Genomic DNA, 24,147 nt, shown 5'->3' with positions numbered 1-24,147 from the left:
TTGCCCTTAACTCATCAGAAGAAATAGCAACAACAAGACGTCAAAAGGAAATAAAGTTCATTTTGATATGTTTAAAATCCGAAAATTGGAAGAGAAGCTGTAAATACCTTATAATATGTTTCCATTTCTTCTGATGAGTTAAGGGCAAAATAGATTCACTAATTGATATAATAATTAAGTGATTGATTTTGCGCTACGAAACAGATACTGTCAAGAATTGTAAATGTCAACTGAATTAAAAGAATAAATTATAAGATGGTTAACATCATGAACTTTGAAATATAGTCTTTTGTCATTTATTCACTATATTACTCTGTAATTACATTGAGCTTCTTAAATAAGGATTAGTATATATCATAAACCGTGTGCAGTCAGCACCAACCCTATTCAGGGTTTAACCGGCTTCCTCAGAAGGAGGAAGTTTCATGGGAGTATGAAATTCACAAGCTGTCTCCAGTCGCATGTATATCCCCGTTAGGGGAGATGACGACGTTAGGTTTTTGCAATTTTTTGCAGGGAGGCGTCGACGTCCTCCTACATACAGCACCCGGACTTCCCAAATTGGTCACCCATTTTAGTAATGACCAGGCTCAACGTTACTTAACTTTGGTGATCTGACGGGAACCGGTGTGTCAATGTGATTATGCCATATATATCATAAGGAAATATATATTTCTACAGAAATATATATATATATATATATATATATATATATATATATATATATATATATATATATAATTTTTCCTTTATACATGTGTGCAAAAGTAAAATTGCTTATGAATTTTTGTGTGCATTGCTGTGATCACTTCTAGCCTTTTCTTTTCCATATTGTTAAGAATAATTCTTCCCGCCATATTATTTGCTTTGTATTTTATTTCAAACACTATTTTGTTTTCTTGTCTTTTTTTAAAAATCGATGTTGCAATATTCATTACGAACGTTCACTTTTTACGCTCCGCATATATATTTATTCAAATGCGACAACGACGTTTTATTTATGAATTTTTCTACAACAAACAAAAGACGGAAAAGAAACTTTCCTCGCGAGCTGTTTGTTCTTCCGATTCTCTTCTAATTTACTCGCGTTTGTTGTTTTACTAAATTCTTTTGTTTTTGATTCCTTCTAAAATACCTGATCATTTTTTTTATTATATATATTTCTTACTCTCAGCTGTTTTTTTTACATTTTTTTTTTTATTATCAAAAATGATTTTTCTTGAACACTATCAGTTTTCTTTGACTTCTTCGTACTTGTCTAGAATGAGTTACCTGGAAAATGTGCAAAGTTAAGAATCTTTAATTCTAAATAATTTCTCATATTCTTTTAAGTCTAAGTTATTTTTCAAATATGTTGGACAGAATCGCACCTTCATCAAAAACACACAAGATCATTGCAGTTTGAGAGAACTTGATCTTAATGGTGCTGTAGACGTTGTGCAGCATGTAGTCATTTATATATATATATATATATATATATATATATATATATATATATATATATATATATATATGCTAGTAGATCGCACAGCATTGCCCAGTCGTAAGATACACTTAAATATGATATTTAATTCATGCAGATTACGTATTTATTATTATCGAGACAGTTCTCTATCGATTATTATCTTGAACTTAATATGTATTAGTGAGATCAAATATATATATATATATATATATATATATATATCCAGTGAGTAATCCTAATGAGTCATCGATTTAGATAATCTAGCCCTACTAAAGTTCCACAGTGTTTGAGCTTGTCTCACAATTTATCTAACATTTAATCCTTATCCTTGAGTGGCCTTCGGGCCTTTAAAAGTTATGACCTTCTAAGTCAGTGAGGAAATCTATGAAAAACTAATGTTCCACAGACAAAAGAGATTGGTTCTTTTATTTGATGGCATATCAACTCTTTTCAGGTTATTTAATGCCGAAGCTAATAATTTTGAGGGGGGGGGGAAAGAGTCGTTAACGTTGTTTATATTTTCAGATATTTATCCTCGATATTTAGTTTGGTTATTTTGTGAAAAAAAAAAAAGATATTGTTTTTATTTTTTGGCGTTTCAGGACATGATTTAATTTTGCAAAAAAAAAGAAAAAAAAAAGCAATAACATTCGTCTTTTCATGCATTTAAATCAGGAAGCCAATATCTTCAAAGAACACCAGAGACACAGAAGAAAAATAAGGCCAGAAAGATAAACGCTACAACATGTTACTCCACTATACAACAGCGCCTGTTCTTCGATTACTTTTCCATCTGCCTTCTATCATCGTGGTCTGATATCAAACAATCGCGCACGTTCGTTTCTTTTACGCAGTTTCTCACTTTCATGCAATTATTTCCTCCTCTTCTACGCATTCCATCTTTCCCCAGTGGCGCCAACCAATATTTACCCAACATGGCAGTGTTTGAACAAAATGTTGATGTTCTCATAATAGCATTCAGGAATTGGCAAAAACATTCTTGCAGATTTGTCCGACAGATATTCAATTATGGATTCCAAATTTCCCCATTGTTTTTTTTTTACCCCCCCCCCATGAAAAAACAAACAAAAAAATATACGGATAAAAAAAAAAGTAAAATAACACCTTCACATAAATATTAATAAGTATGCAAATTGAAATATATAATGCAGATTTCAGTGAGAAATGTTGCTGATCTCTTGTCAATTGAGTGATTGATGCTAAAGTTGTCTTAAAATGGCGCGGAAACAAGTGGCGTTTCTCCAGGAATGATTGGTCCAAATTTTGTCAAGTAACAACTAAAATGTTTTCTGATTGGTCCATTTATTCTCTTTTTAATCTATACAGCTTTCTTTTTTCGTGTGTGTGTGTTTATGCTTAGTCTATGCAAATATTGATTCATTTTTTTTATTTGCTGTTAAATGTGTCTATATTTTTTCTGTCATTAGTCGGTGATGATAAGGCTCTAAATTTGCATAAACAGATATATAGAATTTTATGAAGATCAACAGCAGAGATGTGAAAAATTAGGATTAACTACTTTACTAAAGAGAAAAAATAAGAAATATTTTAATTGAAATTTTCAGTTAACATAAATCTATCTATATATCTATAAAAGTGAACGTGTCTGTGTACATCTCCCTATGCAATAACTCTGTCAATTTTTAGTCTACAGACTAGAAATTTGATATACAGGGTATTTGGGAAAATCTATGTGATCGGTTTTCGGTCAGAAATTTGGCTGTTAAGGAGTCAAAGTTCAACGATTTGACCTTTAAGAACTCTACTAAACTCCTCCGACAATTTGGGGTCTAAACACTTGAAATTTTAGATATAGGTTCCTTTGACATAGATCTAACTTAATAACCTGATTTGAGCACAAAACAATAAATTTAAGGGGTTCATAATAGGGGTCAAATTTAAAAAATTGACCTTTTTTTTTGCTCAGCATACACCTCCAAACACCCGGGCAACGCTGGGCACCCATGCTAGTATATCTATAAAAGTGAAATTATCTGTGTGTGTCTGTGTGTACATTTCCCTACCAAACTACTCTGTCAATGTTTAGTCTACAGACTCGAGATTTGACATAACAGTTACTGAGATTTGTGAAAAGCTTTTTAATCGATTTTCAGACAGAAATTTGGCTGTCAAGGGGTTAAAATTCAACGATTTAACCTTTGAAAACTCTACCAAACTCCTCCTCCAATTTTGGGTCTAAACACTTGAAATTTTAGATGTAGGTTACTCGAATTGGTGTCTGAATGCATGCAGCGAGGTGCATATTGCGGTGAGAGGGGGTGTTTGACTGGACGGGATAGAGGAAGAAAGGGCAGAAGAGGGGGTGGTAATGTCTGATTGGGACAAAACAGAAATGTCTATGGGATTTGTCAGAAAGAGAAAAAACAAATAATAATTGTTTTTATCTCATTGTCATTATATATCTGTTTACATGAAAGGTTGTTTTTAAAACCTCTGTTGAGAGGTATGAAGAGATCCTTAGCTGATTAAGGCTGACAACTTAGAATGTGGGTCAAGGGTAAGGGTCACCGCCAAGCATTGTTCGACCTGGAATGACTAATAAGTAAAAACCTCAGTGCAAATGAGGGTTAAAATTTGGTAGAGATTAGTTCGAAGAGGAGGAGTAGAAATTAGATGAACAGAGAGAAGGAGGTGTTGAGTGGACAAGACGAAGGGTAAGCTCTAAAAGGAAGAAAGAAAGGGTTTTTGTAACCACTCTCTGAAGGAGAGGTGGAGAAAAGGAGGTTGGATTTTTAGAAAAAGGAATTCTAAAAAGAGTAGAGTCGTAGCCAGCAAAGTGAATGGCTGGGCTGGTCAAGCGCTCCCGATTTGGGAGCCCTCAGGGCCTGATGTTATGATGTTAACTAGCCTGTGTTAATGGGAAATCTGTGACTTTACTGGTCTGGTCTTACATCGTTTCACTGCTATAGTCAGTCACTTCAATTTAGACATTAGCTGTTATGAAGTAATAAAATTAATAAATAGTTTGTTATTGTTATAAACCGGAGTTCTATTTGTTTGTGGTGAGGACTCTTCATTTTGCAGCAAGCCGCAAGGACCAGCGGAGTGATTGATGTGCCTGGAGACTACCCACACAGGGTAGGAGACCATTCGATCGAAAGGCAAAGCGCCCCACCATGAGAACACAGTGGGTGAAGACGATCAACAGGACAACTTGTGACGGGACAATGTACGATCGAAAGAACACCTGTCATATCGGATGGAATCCGACGAGGTTAAGGACAGCCGGTGTGGTTGGTGCAGTATCGGTCTCGTTATACCCGGACGGATCCAACTTTTTAATTTGATTTGAGCTCAAAACAATAAATTTTAAGGGGTCAAAATTGGGGTCAAATTTAAAAAAAATGACCTCTGCAGTCTCTACCAAATTACTCGGACAATTTTTGGTCTAAACATTTGAAATTTTACATAAAGTGTATTCAGACATAGGGCAAGCTTTTTAATCGGTTTTTGGCCGAAAATATGGTTGCCAAGGGGTCAAAGTTCAAAAGATTTGACCTTTGTGGCTTCTAGCAAACTATTTAGCCAATTTTGGGTCTAAACATTTGAAATTTTACATAAAGGGTATTCAGACATGCAGCAAGCTTTTCAATCAGTGTTTGAGCGAAAATTTGGTTGCCAAGAGGTCAAAGTTGAATGAGTTGACTTTTTGAAGACTCTACCAATTAGGTCTAAACACTTGAAATTTTAGATGTAGGTTGCCTAGACATGAGTCAAAACTTTTTAATATATATATACATATACACATAAAGTTATGAACCTAGGGCCCGAGCAAAGCAGGGCTGAACTGCTAGTACTATTAAAACATGTATTCTTCAGAATTATCTGATCTAGCCCCTGCTTCTTTTGTTCCAGCTCGTTTGATTTGCTGGTCTAGTAGTCTCCATTAATTCGTTGTTTTGGTACCTTATTGTAATGCTGCTTCCTATTCCAGTAGCTCCTTTCCAAGAACTCTTTTTCTGCTGACTGTGTTCCTCAATGGTAAGATCATTAGGCGTCTTTTGTCTTTGTGATAATCGTCTTTCATTCTTGTTAGTTCTTTAGGTCAATGGCTCCACATCTTGCTTAGAGCGGTTTTCATAAAAAATAACATAACAGAATATTTAAATAATATTGCTCTTCAATCTGGAATGCTATTTGTTGTGCATGTTTTAGATACAGTCAAGGCATATTTCAAAAAGTAGATCTATGAACCAATTAGTTTATCTTTTCTAGTAGAGTAATATATATTTGGAACAATATTATGAACTGTAATAGCATATAACATTTTAAGATGGAATTAGATAAATTAAGAAATTATGCTACAAAATGAATTAACAGCATTTTAAAGAAACTATTGGATGAAATATTTACTTAACCTGGCAGAGGATACTGATATGAACTTGCCAGAAATTTGGTTATAAACTGGATAAGTACTCCATTTTCTATCAAATCAATATTTATCCCCCACTTCCCTTGCGAACTGACCTTATTACCTCAACTGTTCTCCATCTACTAACTCATTATTTTTATATATTTAATTAAATACAGACGATATATATTAATGAAATGACCGCCATTTTTATAGTTGCTATCCTTCAAGATTCAGCAGTAATTTTGGTTCTTATTTTGAAATTTATAAAAAAAAAGGCTAAAAATACAGACAAATTTTTATGATGTACGTACCGGTCACGGAATAAAGATGTCACATTCCAAAAATCGTGTAAATTGATCAAGTAGTTTTTGTTTGACTTTTTTAAATTAAAAAAAAAATCAAATTTTACGATTTTTAGCGATTAATAATTTTTGGCAGCCATTGTTTATAAATAAAGGGGGAACAGTTCAATTCAACCTTGTATTGAATACGATTTACTTAAAATGGCTATAAAAAATGAGTTTCTATGTATATAGAAGATACTTGATCAATGTATATGCTTTTTGGAATAGGGCATTTTCTTTATGTGACGATTACGTACATCATAAATATTTTTCTGTATTATTATTATTTTTTTAATTACGTGAAAAATTCTAAGTACGCACCATAATTTTTAAGTAATTTAATTGACAAATAGTAACTGATTATGATTAAATGCTAAAGGCACACATCATGTATTACGGTGCACGTGTTCTCCGAGACCAAAAGGAAAACATTAATTTTCTCATGCGTCCCTGTCATATCAAAGTACCGAAAGACGGAGCATCATCAGCAGAGACCTTGAGTCAACGTCGCCGGGGACACGACAGAGTTTGTTTGATCAAGTCATACAGCATACGGTTAAGACTGATGACTGAACAAATAACTACGAGGTTGAACAAGCTATCTCCGGTCGAACGGGTGGCTACGTGAAACGGATTGCTATTTGCTGTGTCCTGGCAAAGTAAATATGGTCTGCTTTGTCGGGTTTTGTGTACTGTGTGTGTGTGTGTGTGTGTGTGTGTGTGTGTGTGTGTGTGTGTCCTTTCGTTGTCCATTGGATCTGAATCTCTCTTCTTGTTCCTCCCCTCTATTTTTTTTTCCTTTCGCGCTTAGCCAGGTTAACCAATTGAAACTGTAAGCCAGATTTGGTGTATCTCTCAGTCAATCAGGGTTGAACAACAGAACATACATTCAACACGGCTTATATGTGAACAAACAAAACAAAACAAAAAAGATAAAGGTTCTATTCTGCCTTTCGTGATGCATCCATGACACACATCCGACCAGTTTATGAACTGCACTCTGATTTACCGGCTCATTTCCTCCGCGCGCACACACACACACACACACACACACACACACACACACACACACACACACACACACACACACACACGAGATAAGGGCAAAAATGTACACACTTTCATTTGCTACGTATTTATATCATATGCCTTACATCTATACACAAATTTACTTTATACATATATAGAGTACACCCATTTATTTATTTTTCTAATCGTTTTATTTTATGGGGATGGGTCATCCTACCGGGTGCAAGACATTCACCCACTATTTCAGTCACTCCAACCAAGAGACTATTTGAAAATTTCAACCGTTCCTTTCAGTGCAGTAGTTTGTATTTCACTAGCACTTGGTTCACCGGGTATATCCGACAGGTAGTTTTTAGAAACTCTTTTTCATAAGTCCGGTTGCTCCTATAATTACTGGAATGATGGAGGTCTTCCTAAGATTTTAGTTTCTTTTCATGTCGTACATAAGACCTTGGTATTTTGTTTATCTTTTTCCTCTCAGCTTCTGTTAAGCCCAGCATCATTAGGAATAGTTACTTCAACTAGGGTTGCTACTTTCTCCCTCTTGCCCCATATCACTATATCAGGCTTATCCATTATCGAATGTAGCAGCAATTGCTGAGAACATATGCCAGAAAGAATATACCTAAAAAATAGAGCCATTAAACCTAACATAGTGATATGGGATAAGAAGGAGAAAGAAGCGACCTTAGTAGAAGTTAGTGTCCCCAACGATGATGGGTTAAACAAAGAAAAAAAAAAGATAACGAAATACTAAGGTCTTATGTACGGCAAAAAAAGAAAAGAAAAGAAATTGTGATCATTTTAGTAATTATAGGAGCACTCGGACTCATGAAAAAGAATTTTAAAAACTACCTGGCAAATATACCCATTGAGCCACGTGCAACAGAGATGCAAATAATTTCACTTAAAGAGGCTGTTAGAATCTTAAAAAGATCTCTCTGTTGGATTGTATGAGATAGCAGATGAATGTTTGGCATCCGGTAGGGTGGTCCATCCACAACTAGAACAAAATAATAAGAAAATACATTATTCCCATTCATGAAGGAAAGGGAGGCTTAATAGATACTGCTGCAGATGATGGTGATTGTTGTTAGGTACAAATGATGTCTCAATAAAAGCATTGGTCTCCATCACCTCCCTGGATTAGTGTTAGGGAGGGCATCTGGTCTATGAAAAAATCTTGCTTCAAGTAAGGAAATGACTTCCAAAGAAAATTGGCTACATTTCATGCTACAAGGTGCCTTCAGTAAGTTTCCAGACACTTTTTCGTATGGCCACTTTTATTGATAGTAATCTCCTCTGGCTGCAATGCACTTGTTCTACCATTCCAACAACTTCTGGAAGGCTCCATAGAAGTCCTCTTGTGCGAGTCTGTCAGTGACCCTCATCACAGTCTCTTTCATCTTTCATAACTTCAGTTCCTTCAGCTATAAACGGAATTGAAACTAAAACTTATGAAGAATTCTTAGTAAAATTATTTATAAAATAATAAATGATTTGAGTGTCCTCACCTATAATCGAAAGCAAAACCAAAACTTGTGAAGAATTCTTGGTAAAATTATTTATTACAAGAAATGGAAGTCCATAACAATTAAAAGTAAGGATGGCACACAAAATAAATAACACACACGCTATCCTATTTATATATAGATTTTTAATTAAAAATTTTTTATTTTATTTATTTATTTTATTACTCACACCTCAACCCATCTTTGCTCGGGCCCTATGTACTGTTCATAAATTGCCCTACGTGTGAATACACTTATTATAAGATTTCAAATGTTTAAACCAAAAGTTGTCTGAGTAATTTCGTAGAGACAGCAGAGGCAAATTTTGACCCCTTAAATTTATTATTTTGGTCTCAAATCAAAATAAAAAAGTTTTACCCATGTCCAAATTATCTACATCTAAAATTAGAAGTGTTTAGACCCAAAATTGGCGGAGAAATTTGGTAGAATTTGCAAAGGTCAACTCTTTCAACTTTGACCTTTTGGCAGCCAAATTTTCGCCACAAAACTGATTAAAATGCTTGCCACATGTCTGAATACCCGTTATGTATAAATTTTAAATGTTTAGGCCCAAAATTGGCTGAGTAGTTTGCTAGACATCGTAAAGGTCAAATCTTTTGAATTTTGACCCCTTTGAAGCTCAAATTTTCAACCCAAACCGATTAATGCCTGAATACCTTTTATGTAAAATTTCAAATATTTAGACCAGAAATTGACTGAGTAATTTTGTAGAGACCGCAGAGGTCAAATTTTTTTAAAAACTTTGACCTCAATTTTGATCCCTTAATATTTATTTTTGGGGCTCAAATCGAATTAAAAAGTTTGATCCCTGTTCAAATAAGCTACATTTAAAATTTCAAGTGTTTGGACTCAAAATTAGTGGAGAAGTTTGATAGAGTTTTCAAAGATCAAATCGTTGAACTATGACCCCTTAACAGCCAAATTTCTGTCCGAAAACTGATTAAAAAGATTTTCCCAAATCTCAATACCTCTTATATCAAATTTCGAGTCTGTAAACTGAAAATTGACAGAGTTATTTGGTAGGGAAAGGTACACAGACGCGCGCGCACGCGCACACACACACACACATACACACACACAAGCAGACATTTTCACTTTTATAGATATACTAACAGTTCCGCCCGCCTTTGCCCGGGCCCTATGTACTGGTCATAACTTTATGTGCCTATGTATATATTAAAAAGTGTGAATATGTACGATAATGCCTTTCTATATAATAGCTTTCCTTAACTACCACAGAGAAAAGTTAGTAGAGACCGCAGACGTCAATTTTTTTTTAATTTGACCCTAATTTTGACCCCTTAACATTTATTGTTTTGGGCTCAAATAGAATTATAAAGTTAGATCCCTGTCCAAGTAATCTATATCTAAAATTTAAAGTGTTTAAACCCAAAATTGGCGGAGGAGTTTGGTAGAGTTCTTAAAGGTCAAATCATTGAACTTTGACCCCTTAACAGTAAAATTTCTGGCCAAAAACCGATTAAAAAGATTTGCCCAAATCTCAATACCCCTTATGCCAAATTTAGAGTCTGTAGACCAAAAATTGACAGTTATTTGGTAGGAAAATGTACACAGACAGACAGACATTTTCATTTATAGATATGTAGATAAATTATTATTATTATTATAATTATTATTATTATTATTATTATTATTATTATTATTAAAACTGATTCTTAAAGTAATGTTGTTTAACCATAGTTTATGGCTTTGAAAATGTTCATCTTTTAAGACATGAGGATTTATTAGGGATTCTTTCTGAGTTGTAGGTCATTTTAGTTTAAGAAAAGAGAAATGTTGTTCCAAACAAAATTGCAGCATCAATCCAGAGAAGCTTTGTATTATAAAAAGCTGGCAGATGAAGACGAAGAATAGAGTTGCTAGCCAATCTGAAGAAGTCTCCAGTTGGTAGTCAATCTGAAGAAGTCTTTAGACCAGTCATTCTCACCCTTTCCCTCATTATTAACCCCTTGGCTTCATGTATTTCTCCATTTACATCTACTCCATTAAAAAAGTTAATGGCCATTATAAAGTGACAGAAAAACAAGAACGGTCCAAAAGAACCTTTCAAAAGTTTAGGTTATAATTTAAGAGCGCAATACTAGAGCTCCTTATTTTTTCCAGACATATGAGTGACATTCTTGGGCACTTATGAATCAATCTATACTCTCGTATAATTTTGCATGATTTGTATACAAAGAATATGTATATGTTTGAGGAGGGCAGAAACAATTGTATGCCAATAAAAGCTGTTTTTGATAAACTTATGGAAATGTACATTCTTTCTTAACTAAGGTTTACATAACATTAAAATTCGTGTGTGTGTGTGCGTATATATATATATATATATATATATTAGGCACCACCAAAACTGGGGGTGGGGGGCAGGTAAGTACTTTTTGACGGACCGTCTTTTTAAAAATCTACCAAAAATCAGGTAATTATTCAATCAATACGAAATTTTCAGCGATTATTAAGAGAAGTATGAACTTTATAACAGTGTACTTATTTTTCATAAACGATATTTATATATATATATTTTTTTTGCTTAAAGTCATCCCCTCTTTTCGATTGTCTAGCCTCAATTTAAACCTATGTCATTTCCGTCGTGTTTTTTGTTTTTCACATTCTTTTCCTCCTTCTCGGTACTGTTTCGAGCCTGCCTTCCTATTACTACTTTCTTTTCTTTTTTTTTTTGCGCTCGCAATTTTCCTTCCCCCCCCCCCCAACCAACACCCTTACACATACCTCCACTTTCTTTTACGCCTTCGCGTTATGGGTTCGAGCCTGCCTACAACAACTTTTTTTTTCTATTTTGCTCAACACGCACCTCCAAACACCCGGACAACACCAGGCATCCAGGCTAGTAGAAAAATAAATGTTAAATGAACCATATAAAAATGTACATTATTTTTGGTAAAAGTAAGATGAATATATTCCTTATATATATTATTACTTTTGTATGCGTGTCTGTACAGCATTTCTGAACGTCACTTTGCGTGAGTAGCACTAAAATATCCTGTCTGCCCTCGGGGCTATCAGTATATCAGAATAACAAAGAATTTCCGGGTGAAGATATGACTTGAACAAGCAGAGACGGGAGACATGGGACATTGTCATTGCTTGTTGACATAGGAAACAATAAAGGCGAAGATTAGAGACAGTCAGGTAAATCGAAGCTGTGAAAGCCAAGTACAAAGGCAGGTCGACTGATATTTGCACACAAACACGCACACAGAAAATATTTGTGTACAATGTCGATAGAGTAGACATTAGATAGTGCTGTATCTAATAGGTGTACCTATCTATTAGTTAGCTAAGCATGTGACAAACATGGTGATTTGTAACTCTAACATATAAAGCCATGTTAGCTTGATTTTAAAAGGTAAACCTAAATAGTATTTAAACCGAGATATAAAACTTTAATTTTGATGAGCCAGATTTTATTTGATAGAGTTGTACCATGTTATTTGCAATATATTAATGTAATTCAGTACAATTTACTTATTTAAAAAAAAAAAACATTTATTCTGGTTCAGCGCAATTAAGAAGATCGATGGAATTTACGTTTAGATTTATATATACACCCTGTATATACATACATACATACAGGATGTCCCAAAAGAAGCTGACGAATTCGAAACTTGAATTCAACTGAAAGTATCACTATGATAGATATCGACTCCTTGATGGTGTAACCCGATGGACCCCATAAAGGTAAATGCTGGGAATCAGTTGAGAATTTTGCTTCACTGTCCTAAGTCAAGTTTTTTAAGTTGGCCACCGCAACGTTTCTCCAGCCTGGTGATGCTACTGAGTCGATGACGTAACGGATGAAATCACCTGGGTGTCGGCAAAAAGCATGACCAAACTAACAAAGGCATCTGTCAAGGAGAAATTTTTGGAGGGAGTAGATCTGGATCTTACAGAGAGCATGAACTGTACCATCACCACCGAGAGACAATGGTGGTGACGATTCTACTATAATGCTAAATGTTTAGCAAGAAGGCCTAAAGTAGCTTTTTTTTTTTTTTAAAGTTTTAATGACTCAACTTAGGATTGAAGCTCGATCTCCTAGCTTATTTGAGAATACTCTAATCATTATGCAAAATAGGCTGGTGGTGAATAAATATTTGAAAGATTGATACGATGTTTTGTTAGAAATTATTTGGAAGGTTATTTCTAACTTGTACAGTAAAAGCAAAAACACTTTTGTTTAAGAACAGTCATCTTTTTTGAATAAAGGTAGTTACAAACCAAACGAAGCAATTTTTGCATTCAATCAAATATATATTACGATTCCAAATACAACAAAAGATGCTTAGTCAGTTTCTTGTGTGATTTTCAAAAAACGGTTTTTGGAAGGTGTTTTTCTTATTTAAGAAAGTCAGTTTAGGAGAGGTGAGGTTCCCCCCTCCTTTTTTTCTTTGTTTTTTATTAATCAAAATTAACTTCCTTCAATATTTGAGAGTTCCTTCTGTTGAAAGTTCTTTTGTGAGAGTTTATATAGAACCTCTCCTTTTAAGTCAACTGTGCAAAAAGCAACATAAATTATAATAAACTCACTTATGCAAATTGCCAAACATCTTATTCAGAATATTTCCTAGAGTTTTAAAAATGTGCTCCTCACGAAAAAGTGAAGAGAATTTGTTCTGTACATTGTTTTTTGTCATTAATGAGATAAAATTCTTTCAAATATGTCTGCTTATTTTGCATGCATGTATTTTTTCTTGTTCATTCCGGGTGGCATTGAATGAATCTAATGTACTTTTTCTTCTTTTTTCCTTAGGTAAGTGGTTTTGATTACTCATTGATAACAAAGAATGCTGTTTCATCTATTTAAGGTAAGTAAAAAAGTGAAATCCAAATCGATTTAAACTTACATCCATCATCATGATGCGAACGGAATAAGGTACTTAAAGATTCTTTTAAAGATACTGGGGAAGTGTCTATTTTATATATTGTCAAATTATGACAAATAAAGGCTTAACAGCAGCAAACTCCCACCCCTTCTCTGTTGAGGTCCCTAGATGCCGGACAGCTTTCTCAAATAATTTCTTCCCACAAACTGCTAGATTTTGGAATTCCCTTCCTGTTTCCTACTTTTCTGACTGTACTAAGTTTAAATGTAATGTGAACAGACATCTCGCTGCTGAACACTACACAATCTTTTGCTAGACACAGTTCCAAATAGTAGCCCTTTACATCCAAGTGGCAATATGCCTTGTTTGGCATGAAAAAATGAAAGTGGATGGATGTGTGTAAATTTATATGTAGGCATGTATGTATGCATGTATGTATGCATGTATGCACGCGTATCTACCTCAAACATTCTTTGTTTGCCTCATGCATATTTTTTGCTCAAAGTTGGACAATTTTGTTCCTGTTACAAGTATCTTAGCCAAAGCCACAAGTCTTGTTACAATTGTAACTAAACACTAGATGCGTTGGATTAGTTCTTTTGTCCACCTTAATAATTATAGATACAGCATAATCACGTAACACACCGGTTTTTGTTAGATCATCAAAGTTAAGCAACAGTGAGCCTGGTCAGTACCAGATGGGTGACCATTTGAATATACCAGGTGCTGTATGTTGGACCTCCCTGCAAGAACTGCAAAAAAAAAAATAACTTGTCATCTCTCTTAACATGCAACTGGAAACTGCTAGTGAATTTAATATTCCCTGGACTTTTCCTCCTTTAGGGGAAACCGGTTCAACCTGCATAATGCTAATGCCGCTAGTTATGTATTACCGTAGGCTTCTGAAACTGCTGTTTTATGGTGAGCTTCTTTCTAGCAAAAGGTTCATTATGAATGCACATTTGGGAAAAATTTGATGACGTCTCTATTTCTGACGCGCGTACATGACTAGGTTGCTTTCTTGGTATGGGGTTCCCATGGTTTCTGAGAACTTTGACTAAAGAAAAATGAAACTGAACACGCACACGTGTGTGTGTGTGTGTATATATATATATATATATATATATATATATATATATATATACACACACACACATATATATTAGTGTTGGGATGATTAATCAAAATCGAGAATTGAAAAATCGTAACTTTCTGGGGTATCAGACTCGGTATCGGAATCAGAAAATTTTGTGTCTATTTATTGATGCCAAAAACGATTCCTTTGATTATCTTTTCTAATTTGATTTTGATTTAAGAAAAATTTTGATTGCTGGTAGTAATAATGAAATAAGTATTTATTGATTTTAAACTTTCAGTAAAACTAAAATTTACAGATCCCCCCCCCTCGCAAGTGTGGTTTGGCATTTGAAAAACATATATAACATATGTTTTTATAGTAATCGGGACAAAATACCAATTTTATAGTTTAATATTTAGAGATTTATAAAGAATCGGAACCAGAATTGGTAATTGTATTAGAATCGGGAATTTAGTACAGAATCGGTAATTGTATCAGAATCGGAAAAAATATTGGGATCGACCCATCAGGTGAAAGGACCTGAATACTCAACGTTTCGCCTGATTTATGCGGGCTTTTTCAAAAGGGATGGTCATTGACTTGAAAAAGCCCGCATAAATCGGGCGAAACTTTGAGTATTCAGGTCCTTTCACCTCCATTTTATTTAATATCGTCGGATTTAATCCAGCTCAACAATCATATATATATATAATTGTGTAGATGTACCCAGACTAGTGCATGTTATTAGATATTATGTCTACTTCTATGTTAAACCCGCCAGCTTGCTGTAGAGAAATTTCCAATAATGTTTTAAGTGCTTGTTTATTTATGTGTGGAGGTATTTTTCTATATATGTGTGTGTATTTGTTCGTTTTTATGTATATATCTTTTTCTATGTATGGATGTGTGTGTGCATATATTTAGTTAACTATGTGTTTACTCATGTGTATGTCATTATTTGAGCCCCTTCCCTTTGTATAAATGCTCCCTTCTATGTGCTTTTAACTTATTCACTCAATAACGTTATAATTTATTTCTTCTCTTTCTTCTCCTCTTTCTCTCTTCACTTTTTCTCTCTCATTTCTCTCTTTTTTCTCTCTATCTCTCCTTTTTGTTACTTCTTTCTTCTTTGCTCTGTTTCTCCTATCTTTCTCTCCCTTTTATCTCGCTCAACTCTTCTGAGAAAAAGAAGTCCGCTTATCTTCAGTCCCCTCTGAATATTTATATCAATACATAAACAAATTTGCCCAACTCTAATCCTAACCCTAGCCATTCTCTCCTTGCCCTTTTTTTATATCTGTCTTCCTTTCTTTCTCTCTCTCTCTCTCTCTGTTATCTTTCTCTTTTCTTTTCCCCTCTTAGTTTCTCAGAAATCCCGAGTATCTTCAGTTCCCTCTGAATATTTATATCAATATCTAAGCAAATTTATCCAGCCATCCATAATAATACGAATGCATGCTTACCATCTGGTGCCAAATTAAACGTTTTATTCAGTGGACCAGCCTTCCTCAAAATTGTCTATCGGTCGCTTAGGGTACCTGAGGTCATAATTGTTTTCATGATGGAATTCTTGCGGCATTTTTTTTTCATTTTTTTTTTTATCTTTTTCGAACAAACTGGGGAAAGAACTGAGAGTCAAAAAGGCAACTAATATCTCTAGCTATTGAATCCAAAATGAGAATGGGAGAATGCAGCTGTTTTCTATTCAAGCAACGATTCAAGATACCTGTTAACTTTTGAAAGGGCCATGCTTAAAAGAATCTTGCTTTTTCCTATAATGGATATAATTTGCATAAATACACACACACACACACACACACGGAGCAAAAGGCGGCTTCGTGGCTGGCTTCGAATCTCCTTACCGGCAGAAATTGTTACCCTACACTGATGATTGCGTAAGCATGGAACACTAGTGTCTGTAGGTATAAATGAATAATTATTATTAAATTATAATTATCAAGCTCCTTTAAGAATACTTAAGGATAGGAACTGTCTGTGGAATTATAACTAAGGCAGTCAACTAGTGTCAATACAATGTTTATGACTTCCGCTCATGCGAACACTCTAGATTGTCATTATACTAGCCCCAATTTGGCGTGTAATAGTTCTGAATTCCTTTCCTTCCCATGGCAGTTGTTTGGTAGCCCTGAGGTAAAATCGACTGAGCCATTTTAGAGTTCATAGGGAACGAACTCACACACGCACATAAAGTGCTTTTTATATATGAAAAGATAGATAAGTCCTATTTCATCTATCTTTAATCTGTCTATCTATCTATCTATATATATATATATATATATAACTACTTCATTTACTCACATAAAATTAATATACGAAAGTATAGATTTATGCGTAAACTTTAAGTATTTACTTCAAAATAACGTAGGTAGAGCTAGTTAGTAATTTATAAAATATATATGGCGATTAAGCTACACTGAGTATTCGGCGTTTTATCCACTCTAGGAAAAAAAAAATGTCTGCCTTAAACCACTAAACTAGTTTCAAAACAGATCCTTTGTTCGATAAAATGCATGCCCATTGGCTGATAGGAAGGGGCGCGGTGGATACTAGAAAGCTGATTGGCTAACTAAAATCCTCAACAGAAGAGGACCATATAAAAACGATAAACAGCCACAGAATTTGCGCATAATCCTGACGAATCCTAGAGTGGATGAAACGCCGAATATTCAGTGTAGCTTAATCGCCATATATATTTTATAAATTACTATATATATATATATATATATATATATATATATATTGTCAATCTGCGTTCCTTATATAAAGAAAGGCTAGAGATTATACATAAAAACTATCAATGGATTTATACATAAAATGTTCCAAACAAGACAGTGGAAGATGTCTCGAATCTCTAAATACTCTCCCCACCACTACCACCATCACTACAATCTCCTTTAAAATTTCCAATATATCATATTTTCATGAAATTGAAAATCATGTGTATAAAATTCCTTGAGGAAGACAATGGAAGTGGTTTCAAATCTCTCCGTGCCGAATCCTCAAGTGTATCCACTGAGAAAGCTGCGGACGCAAAAACTCCTTAAAACTTTCATTATGTATATCCTATTTTAATGCGATTTAATCATGTGTATAAGACACTAAGTCAGAAGGTTTTCCAACATTTTAATTTCTTCTGCAATGCATTTGCTTTTATATTAACTATTAGGGAGTGAAACGTTGGATGGGCTAGTAAAAAATGATAGTATGGTGTTAATCAGCATAGTGAAAACCGACATAGTGTTCTTCATTAAATTCCAAACAATATCCAGTCTACCTGGTAGTTGGTAATTTTTTTTTTTTACTTCTATTCACTCCAAACTAGGCAACTTGTCACTAAGATGTAATGGACCATGTCTATAGGGGTACTCTAAGTAGGGAGTTGAGCAGCGAGATGTCTGTTTACATTACATTTAAACTTCTGAATGTTGATATTCCTCTGAATAGTCAGGGTGAAAAATATTTAAAAATTGGCATAATAATTATATGATTATTTCTGCACTATGAAACAGGTGGTTGTCCAAAATTGAGCATTTTAACATGCTGAAAGAAATAAGCGGTAAGATGAACAACATCTTGGAATTTGGAATATAGACTTTTTGTGATTTATTTGTTTATGGTGTCTAGTTAGATTTAACAGACATTGGGCTTCAATAAATAAAAGTATTGGTATAAATAAAGGGTGAAATATAATTGAATAGGCATATCTTTTCACACACACACACACACACACACACACACACACATATATATATAGTCACATTTTTTATGAAAGGAGACGTGTGTGTCTACTAAAATCTTTTGTCAGCCGCATTGAACCAAGTCAAAACCTATACTATCTGAAAGAGCTATCCCTCGGATGCATAGTATTTGAAAATTAGAAAGAAAAAAAATCACTTCTGTGATGGTTTTAACTGGACGATTTTTTGGCTGGGGGGGGGGGCATTTTTCACATCGCGTTTTTCACAAATCACGCACGCGTGTCAAACTGAAAGTATGTTTAAAAACTTTTTTCTTTTTTTTTTTCTTTTTTTGCAGCATCATGATATCATAAGCAATTGTGGCCGTAACGGCAAGCACGTTTGCCAGAAATTTTTTCCCTTCTTTTCCTCTTTTACGTTTCAGGTTCGAACCCAGCTGACATGGCTCATTTTTTTTTCTTTTTGTTTTTATCGGTCGCACAGACACTCGCTGCTATTTTGATTGAAAGGAAAGTTATTTTAATTCATTTATTTAATTTTTTTAGAAGGGGAGGGGATGGTTCCAGCGTATGTACAACAAAAAGTGCTCTATATCCAGAGAATAGCTACTTCTCTTCTGGTGGGGTGGGTGGTTGTTGTTCTTTAAGACAGTTCCGTTCTTTTATTTTTGAAATTATTCTGGGGGTATCAATGAAAGTGCTCAGTATCCTTAGTGTAGCAGCTGTGCCCAAACCGAACTTCGTGTCCACCCTGGCAACGCCGGGTATCCATGCTAGTCAAATGTAAGGGAAGAAAATTCTTGCAAATTCACCAAAATAATCATTTTTTTTTTTTTGCAGCATACAATTGTTTTAGGTTACTACCAAGATATCTGTAATATTCAAAAGATAAGAGGTATTTCATTTCTTGATGAGGACAGCCTCAGAAATAAAATGCATCATACATTATTTTTTTTACAGTTCTAATCTTACACTATCAAGCTATTGGAAAAACTTTGTGCTATTCAAATTTATATTTGATCTATCTATCAGTCTGTCTGCCTGTCTATCTCTCTCTCTCTGCCTCTCTCTCTGTCTGTCTCTCTCTCTCTCTCTCTCTCTCTCTCTCTCTCTCTCTATATATATATATATATATATATATATATATATATATATATATAGTAATTTATAAAATATATATTATATTTTATAAATTACTAACTAGCTCTACCTACGTATTGAGCACTTTTGAAGTAAATACTTAAAGTTTACGCATAAATCTATACTTTCGTATATTAAATTTATGCGAATAAATGAAGTAGTTATATATATATATATATATATATATATATATATATATATATATATATATATATGGAGTCTCCCGTTGACTTCGATGTATGACAGTTCCGCCACGACAGCTAAGTTGCTCGGAAATCCACACAGATGATTTGTTTATAGTGGTGAAGGCTTTGTGTAGAACCAACCATCCACACTTTCTGGTATTACTGCTAACCTCCGTCGGTGCAGATAACTGCCACAGGACAGATTATACAGTACACCTCAGGTTTTTACATCAGAGTTGCCTTCTAGATGCATGTCCTCATGAAGGCTTGGGGTGCATCTCTCCAAGTGAATTAATGTGCCTCCAGATACCAACCTGGAAATTTCTACGACTCGATGCGGTACACACAGCGCCTAACCCTCCCAAATGGTCACCCATCTGGTACTGGCCAGACTCAACGTTGCTTAACTTAGGTGATCTGGCGAGAACCGGTGTGTCAACGTGATTGTGCTATATATATAATTTGTAATTTCGTTTGAAATTTGATGAAAAGAAGTACGAAAATATTAATTATTTCTTTCAGTTTATTTATTAATAGAATATTGAATAACAGAAACCATATTCCTTTCTGGATAAAGTTACCTTTTCACACGCACACGCTATGCATTTATGAATATCTATATATTTTCGTATTTGTGTAGCCCACTGTCATCGCCATGTCTATTTGTACTGTGTGTTTTTTGTAAATGTTTGTCATGTCGTTTTATTTGCTTTGTATTTTCTTTCAAACGCCATTTTGTTTTCTTGTCTTATCGATGTTGCAATATTCCTTACGAACGTTCACTTTTTACGCTCAGCATATATATTTATTCAAATGCGACAACGACGTTTTATTTATGAATTTTTCTACAACAAACAAAAGACGGAAAAGAAACTTTCCTCGCGAGCTGTTTGTTCTTCCGATTCTCTTCTAATTTACTCGCGTTTGTTGTTTTACTAAATTCTTTTGTTTTTGATTCCTTCTAAAATACCTGATCATTTTTTTTATTATATATATTTCTTACTCTCAGCTGTTTTTTTTACATTTTTTTTTTTATTATCAAAAATGATTTTTCTTGAACACTATCAGTTTTCTTTGACTTCTTCGTACCTGTCTAGAATGAGTTACCTGGGAAATGTGCCAAGTTAAGAAGCTTTAATTCTCAATAATTGCCCATATTCTTTTAAGTCTAAGTTATTTTTTCAAATATGTAAAACATCACGCCTTCACTAGAAACACACCTTCAGATCGTTACGGTTTGAGAGACCTTGGTCTTTACGGTGCTGTAAATTTTCTGCAAACTGTAATCATTAATATAACTTAGTGATGAGGTGGACGTTGATATAAAAATAAAATATTTCTCAATTTATTATGGTAACAAAAAGAATAGAGTATGCATTCAAGGAATCGAAAATATTGGAATTTATAAAACATTCATAGATTGTTTCTGAATTTTTTAAACAACGGTAAATTATGCATATTATTTGGATTCTTCGGATTACCATTCGTTCCTGCAATAACTTGTGGCATAGTGCATAAAGTGATTGATAAAATTTAGTTGTAAGTTACACTCTTTTGAAGGGTAAAGATCCAATCCTCAGTGTGGCTGACATTCAACATTCAGTTGTGAATTACTTAGGAGTTCTATCCAGTCATGGCTGACAGACCGAAAGCATGCTAGCCCCATGGATTTAATAAAGAGTTCTATTCCAAATTCTGTGCATATTCCTGAGTTCGAAAGATAGATCTGAAGAAGGGTGGAGAGTACATTGACTGAAACGTTGTGAAAATACCACTCAAATGAGAATAATAGTCCGGAGAATCCAAATAATACGAATACTCATAGATTGGTCAGTGTAATAGTCTTTTTTTGTTCTTTTAAGAGTTGAATGGATTGGCTAAAAGGTATAACCAATCACTGCTCTCTTCGGAGTTACGTGAGCTAGTCCATATAAACTGAGATGCCTCTTTTGTAATTTTCAATACTATGGTTAATGTCGGTTGACGGTTGATGGTTGACTGCACTACGCTACAAATCCCAGACGGCTGCCACAAGCAAAGTTTTTGCCTTACAACTGAAAGAGCCAACAAGTGCAAGAGGCCGAAATCGTACAGCGCACCTGTTAACACAACACTTTTTCACATGAGATCAATTCCGTAGATTCATAGATTCGCTGTATATTCATCTCTTACTGTTTTCTATGTAATTTGTTTTATTCACTTACCTAAGTAAAAGTGTGTCATATATTTACAGGGGGTGGGGGTCTTTTCTTTGAAAGCCGTCACCCCCAGTTTAACTTTCATTTCTTCTCTTTGAGTATATGCCCTATTTTCTCTCATGCAAGAACTGAAAATTCTGCGAATTTTAAAAATATACCCATCAAGCAAAATAACTTTACATCTTATATATATATATATTTTTATTTTTTTTTATTTTTTGGGGTGATGATTGATCCGGAGTTTACATCGACTGAAACGTTGTAAAAATAACACTCAAGATGAGAACAGTAGTTCGAAGTATCCAAATAATACAAACTCTACATCTTTGGCACAAAAATTAAAGTCGTAGATACCATTGCACACTGTGGAAACAGCTAAAGCAAGTTTAAGTTCTATCAGATTGCTGCGTTTAATTATGCACAAATACTGTTACAAAAGGCATGAACTCACAAATTTTCCCTAGTTAGAATTAAAATAGCGATTTCAATCATCATCATCATCATCATCATCATCATCATCATCATCATCATCAGCTTTAAGAAATTGACTTCCAAAGTAATTTATCTCTGTTAATAGCCGAAACGTTGTGACGATAACAACAAAGATAATAAAATTCTCAACTTTAAAATAAGTTCACATCACTTTCACGATGGCGTAATTTTAGTAGAGGAACAATAACTCCCGAGCTGATGCTAAACTTCGTGGTAACAGGCATAAAACTGTTGTAGATTAAAATAATAATAATAATGATAATAATAATAATAATAATAATAATAATTATAATAATAATAATAATAATAATAATAATAATAATAATAATCCTGGAAACGAAATTATATAGCAGAAACCTGATAACAGGTATAAATACATGGGCAGTATCACTAGTAAGATACTCTGGACCGTTCATAGGGTGGACAAAAGAATAACTGAGACAGCTCGATCAGAAGACTTATGACCATGCACAATGCACTACACCCAAAGGATGATGTTGACAGACTTGACGTGAAAAGGAAAGACGACGGGAGAAGACTGGTTTGTATAGAAGAATGTGTGAATGACACACACAAAAAAAAAAGAACTAGAAAAATACATAATGCAAAACACTGAAAGGATAATTAAGGCAGCGAGAGACACTGAAAAAAATCAACAAAACAGAAAAGAGAGACAAAGGATTAGACGAGAAAAGAAAAATGGAAAGAGAAACAACTACATAAAAGATTAATAAGGATGACAAAAAATGAGAATAACGAGAACACTTGGACATGAATCCAAAAAGGACATGTAAACCGGGAAACTGAATCCCTAATAACTGCAGCACAAGGTAACTCGATAAGAACCAACACATCAAAGCAACGATCATAAGAAAACAGCAAATGCAGACTCTGTGTATAAAGAGATGAAACGATAAACCATATAGGAAGTGGATGCAGCAAATTGGCCCAAAAAGAATACAAGAACAGACACGATCAAGTGGAGAGGGCATTACACTGGGAATTATGCAAACAATTGCATCTCGGACGCACAGATAAATAGTACAAGCATAAACTGGCAATAGTACTTCAAAACAAATTACAAAGTCGTATGGGACATGGACATACAAACAGATAAACCCATTCAAGCAAGAAGACCGGATGTCGTAATAATTAACAAGAAAGAAAAATCCTGTCAAATCGTAGACTTTGCTGTTCCAGCTGACCACGGGGTGAATATCAAAGAAAAGGAGAAGCAAAGCAAATACAGAGAGCTGAAAGGGATATGGATGATGAAGAAAATCAAGATAATACCTATAATAGTAGGAGTACTAGGAATAATTTCAAAAGACTTTGAAAAAAGAATGGGAGGAAATTGGAATCAGACGAATGGAAAGATGCAATGGATAGCAATATTGAAAACATCTGGAATATTAAAGAAAACCCTTGAATGCAGAGACTAATACACATGAATCACATGCGCAGGCCAGACAAACTGCTGCAGAGGTAAAACATGAAGAAGCGTTACATGGAACAAAGAACATTGAAGCTGCATATCTATAAGTTCTATATCCTCAACCCCATCTCCTCCTATTGCCTTATCACTCCCCCCCCCAAAAAAAAAAAGAGTGATGCCAAATAGTCGAGAAGGGTCAAGGAGGATGGAAAGACTGAGGAGAGAGTGCTGACCAAACCTCTGTTGAACAAGGGCAAAGAGAGTTGGGACCTT

The 24,147-nt window shown here is 34.3% G+C and overlaps 1 protein-coding gene and 1 pseudogene across 2 annotated transcripts in view; one reads left to right on the top strand and one right to left on the bottom strand.

Annotated features, from left to right (window-relative positions):
- Positions 1 to 14,395, top strand: part of LOC145284483 (nonsense-mediated mRNA decay factor SMG5-like) — a 1,021,751-nt gene extending 1,007,356 nt beyond the window's left edge. For both annotated transcript variants that reach the window (XM_080133345.1, XM_080133343.1), the window contains one exon: positions 13,556 to 14,395. In XM_080133345.1, coding sequence (XP_079989471.1) covers positions 13,556 to 13,609 — 54 coding nt within the window. In that variant the 3' untranslated portion in view covers positions 13,610 to 14,395. The remainder of the gene's footprint in view (positions 1 to 13,555) is intronic.
- Positions 536 to 654, bottom strand: LOC145285061 (5S ribosomal RNA; annotated as a pseudogene).
- Positions 14,396 to 24,147: the final 9,752 nt, after the last annotated feature.

The sequence above is a fragment of the Euprymna scolopes genome, chromosome 9 (assembly GCF_053919585.1).
Source record: "Euprymna scolopes isolate OS-2025 chromosome 9, ASM5391958v1, whole genome shotgun sequence".
NCBI lineage: Eukaryota > Metazoa > Mollusca > Cephalopoda > Sepiida > Sepiolidae > Euprymna > Euprymna scolopes.
This window is presented reverse-complemented; position numbering and strand designations above follow the sequence as displayed.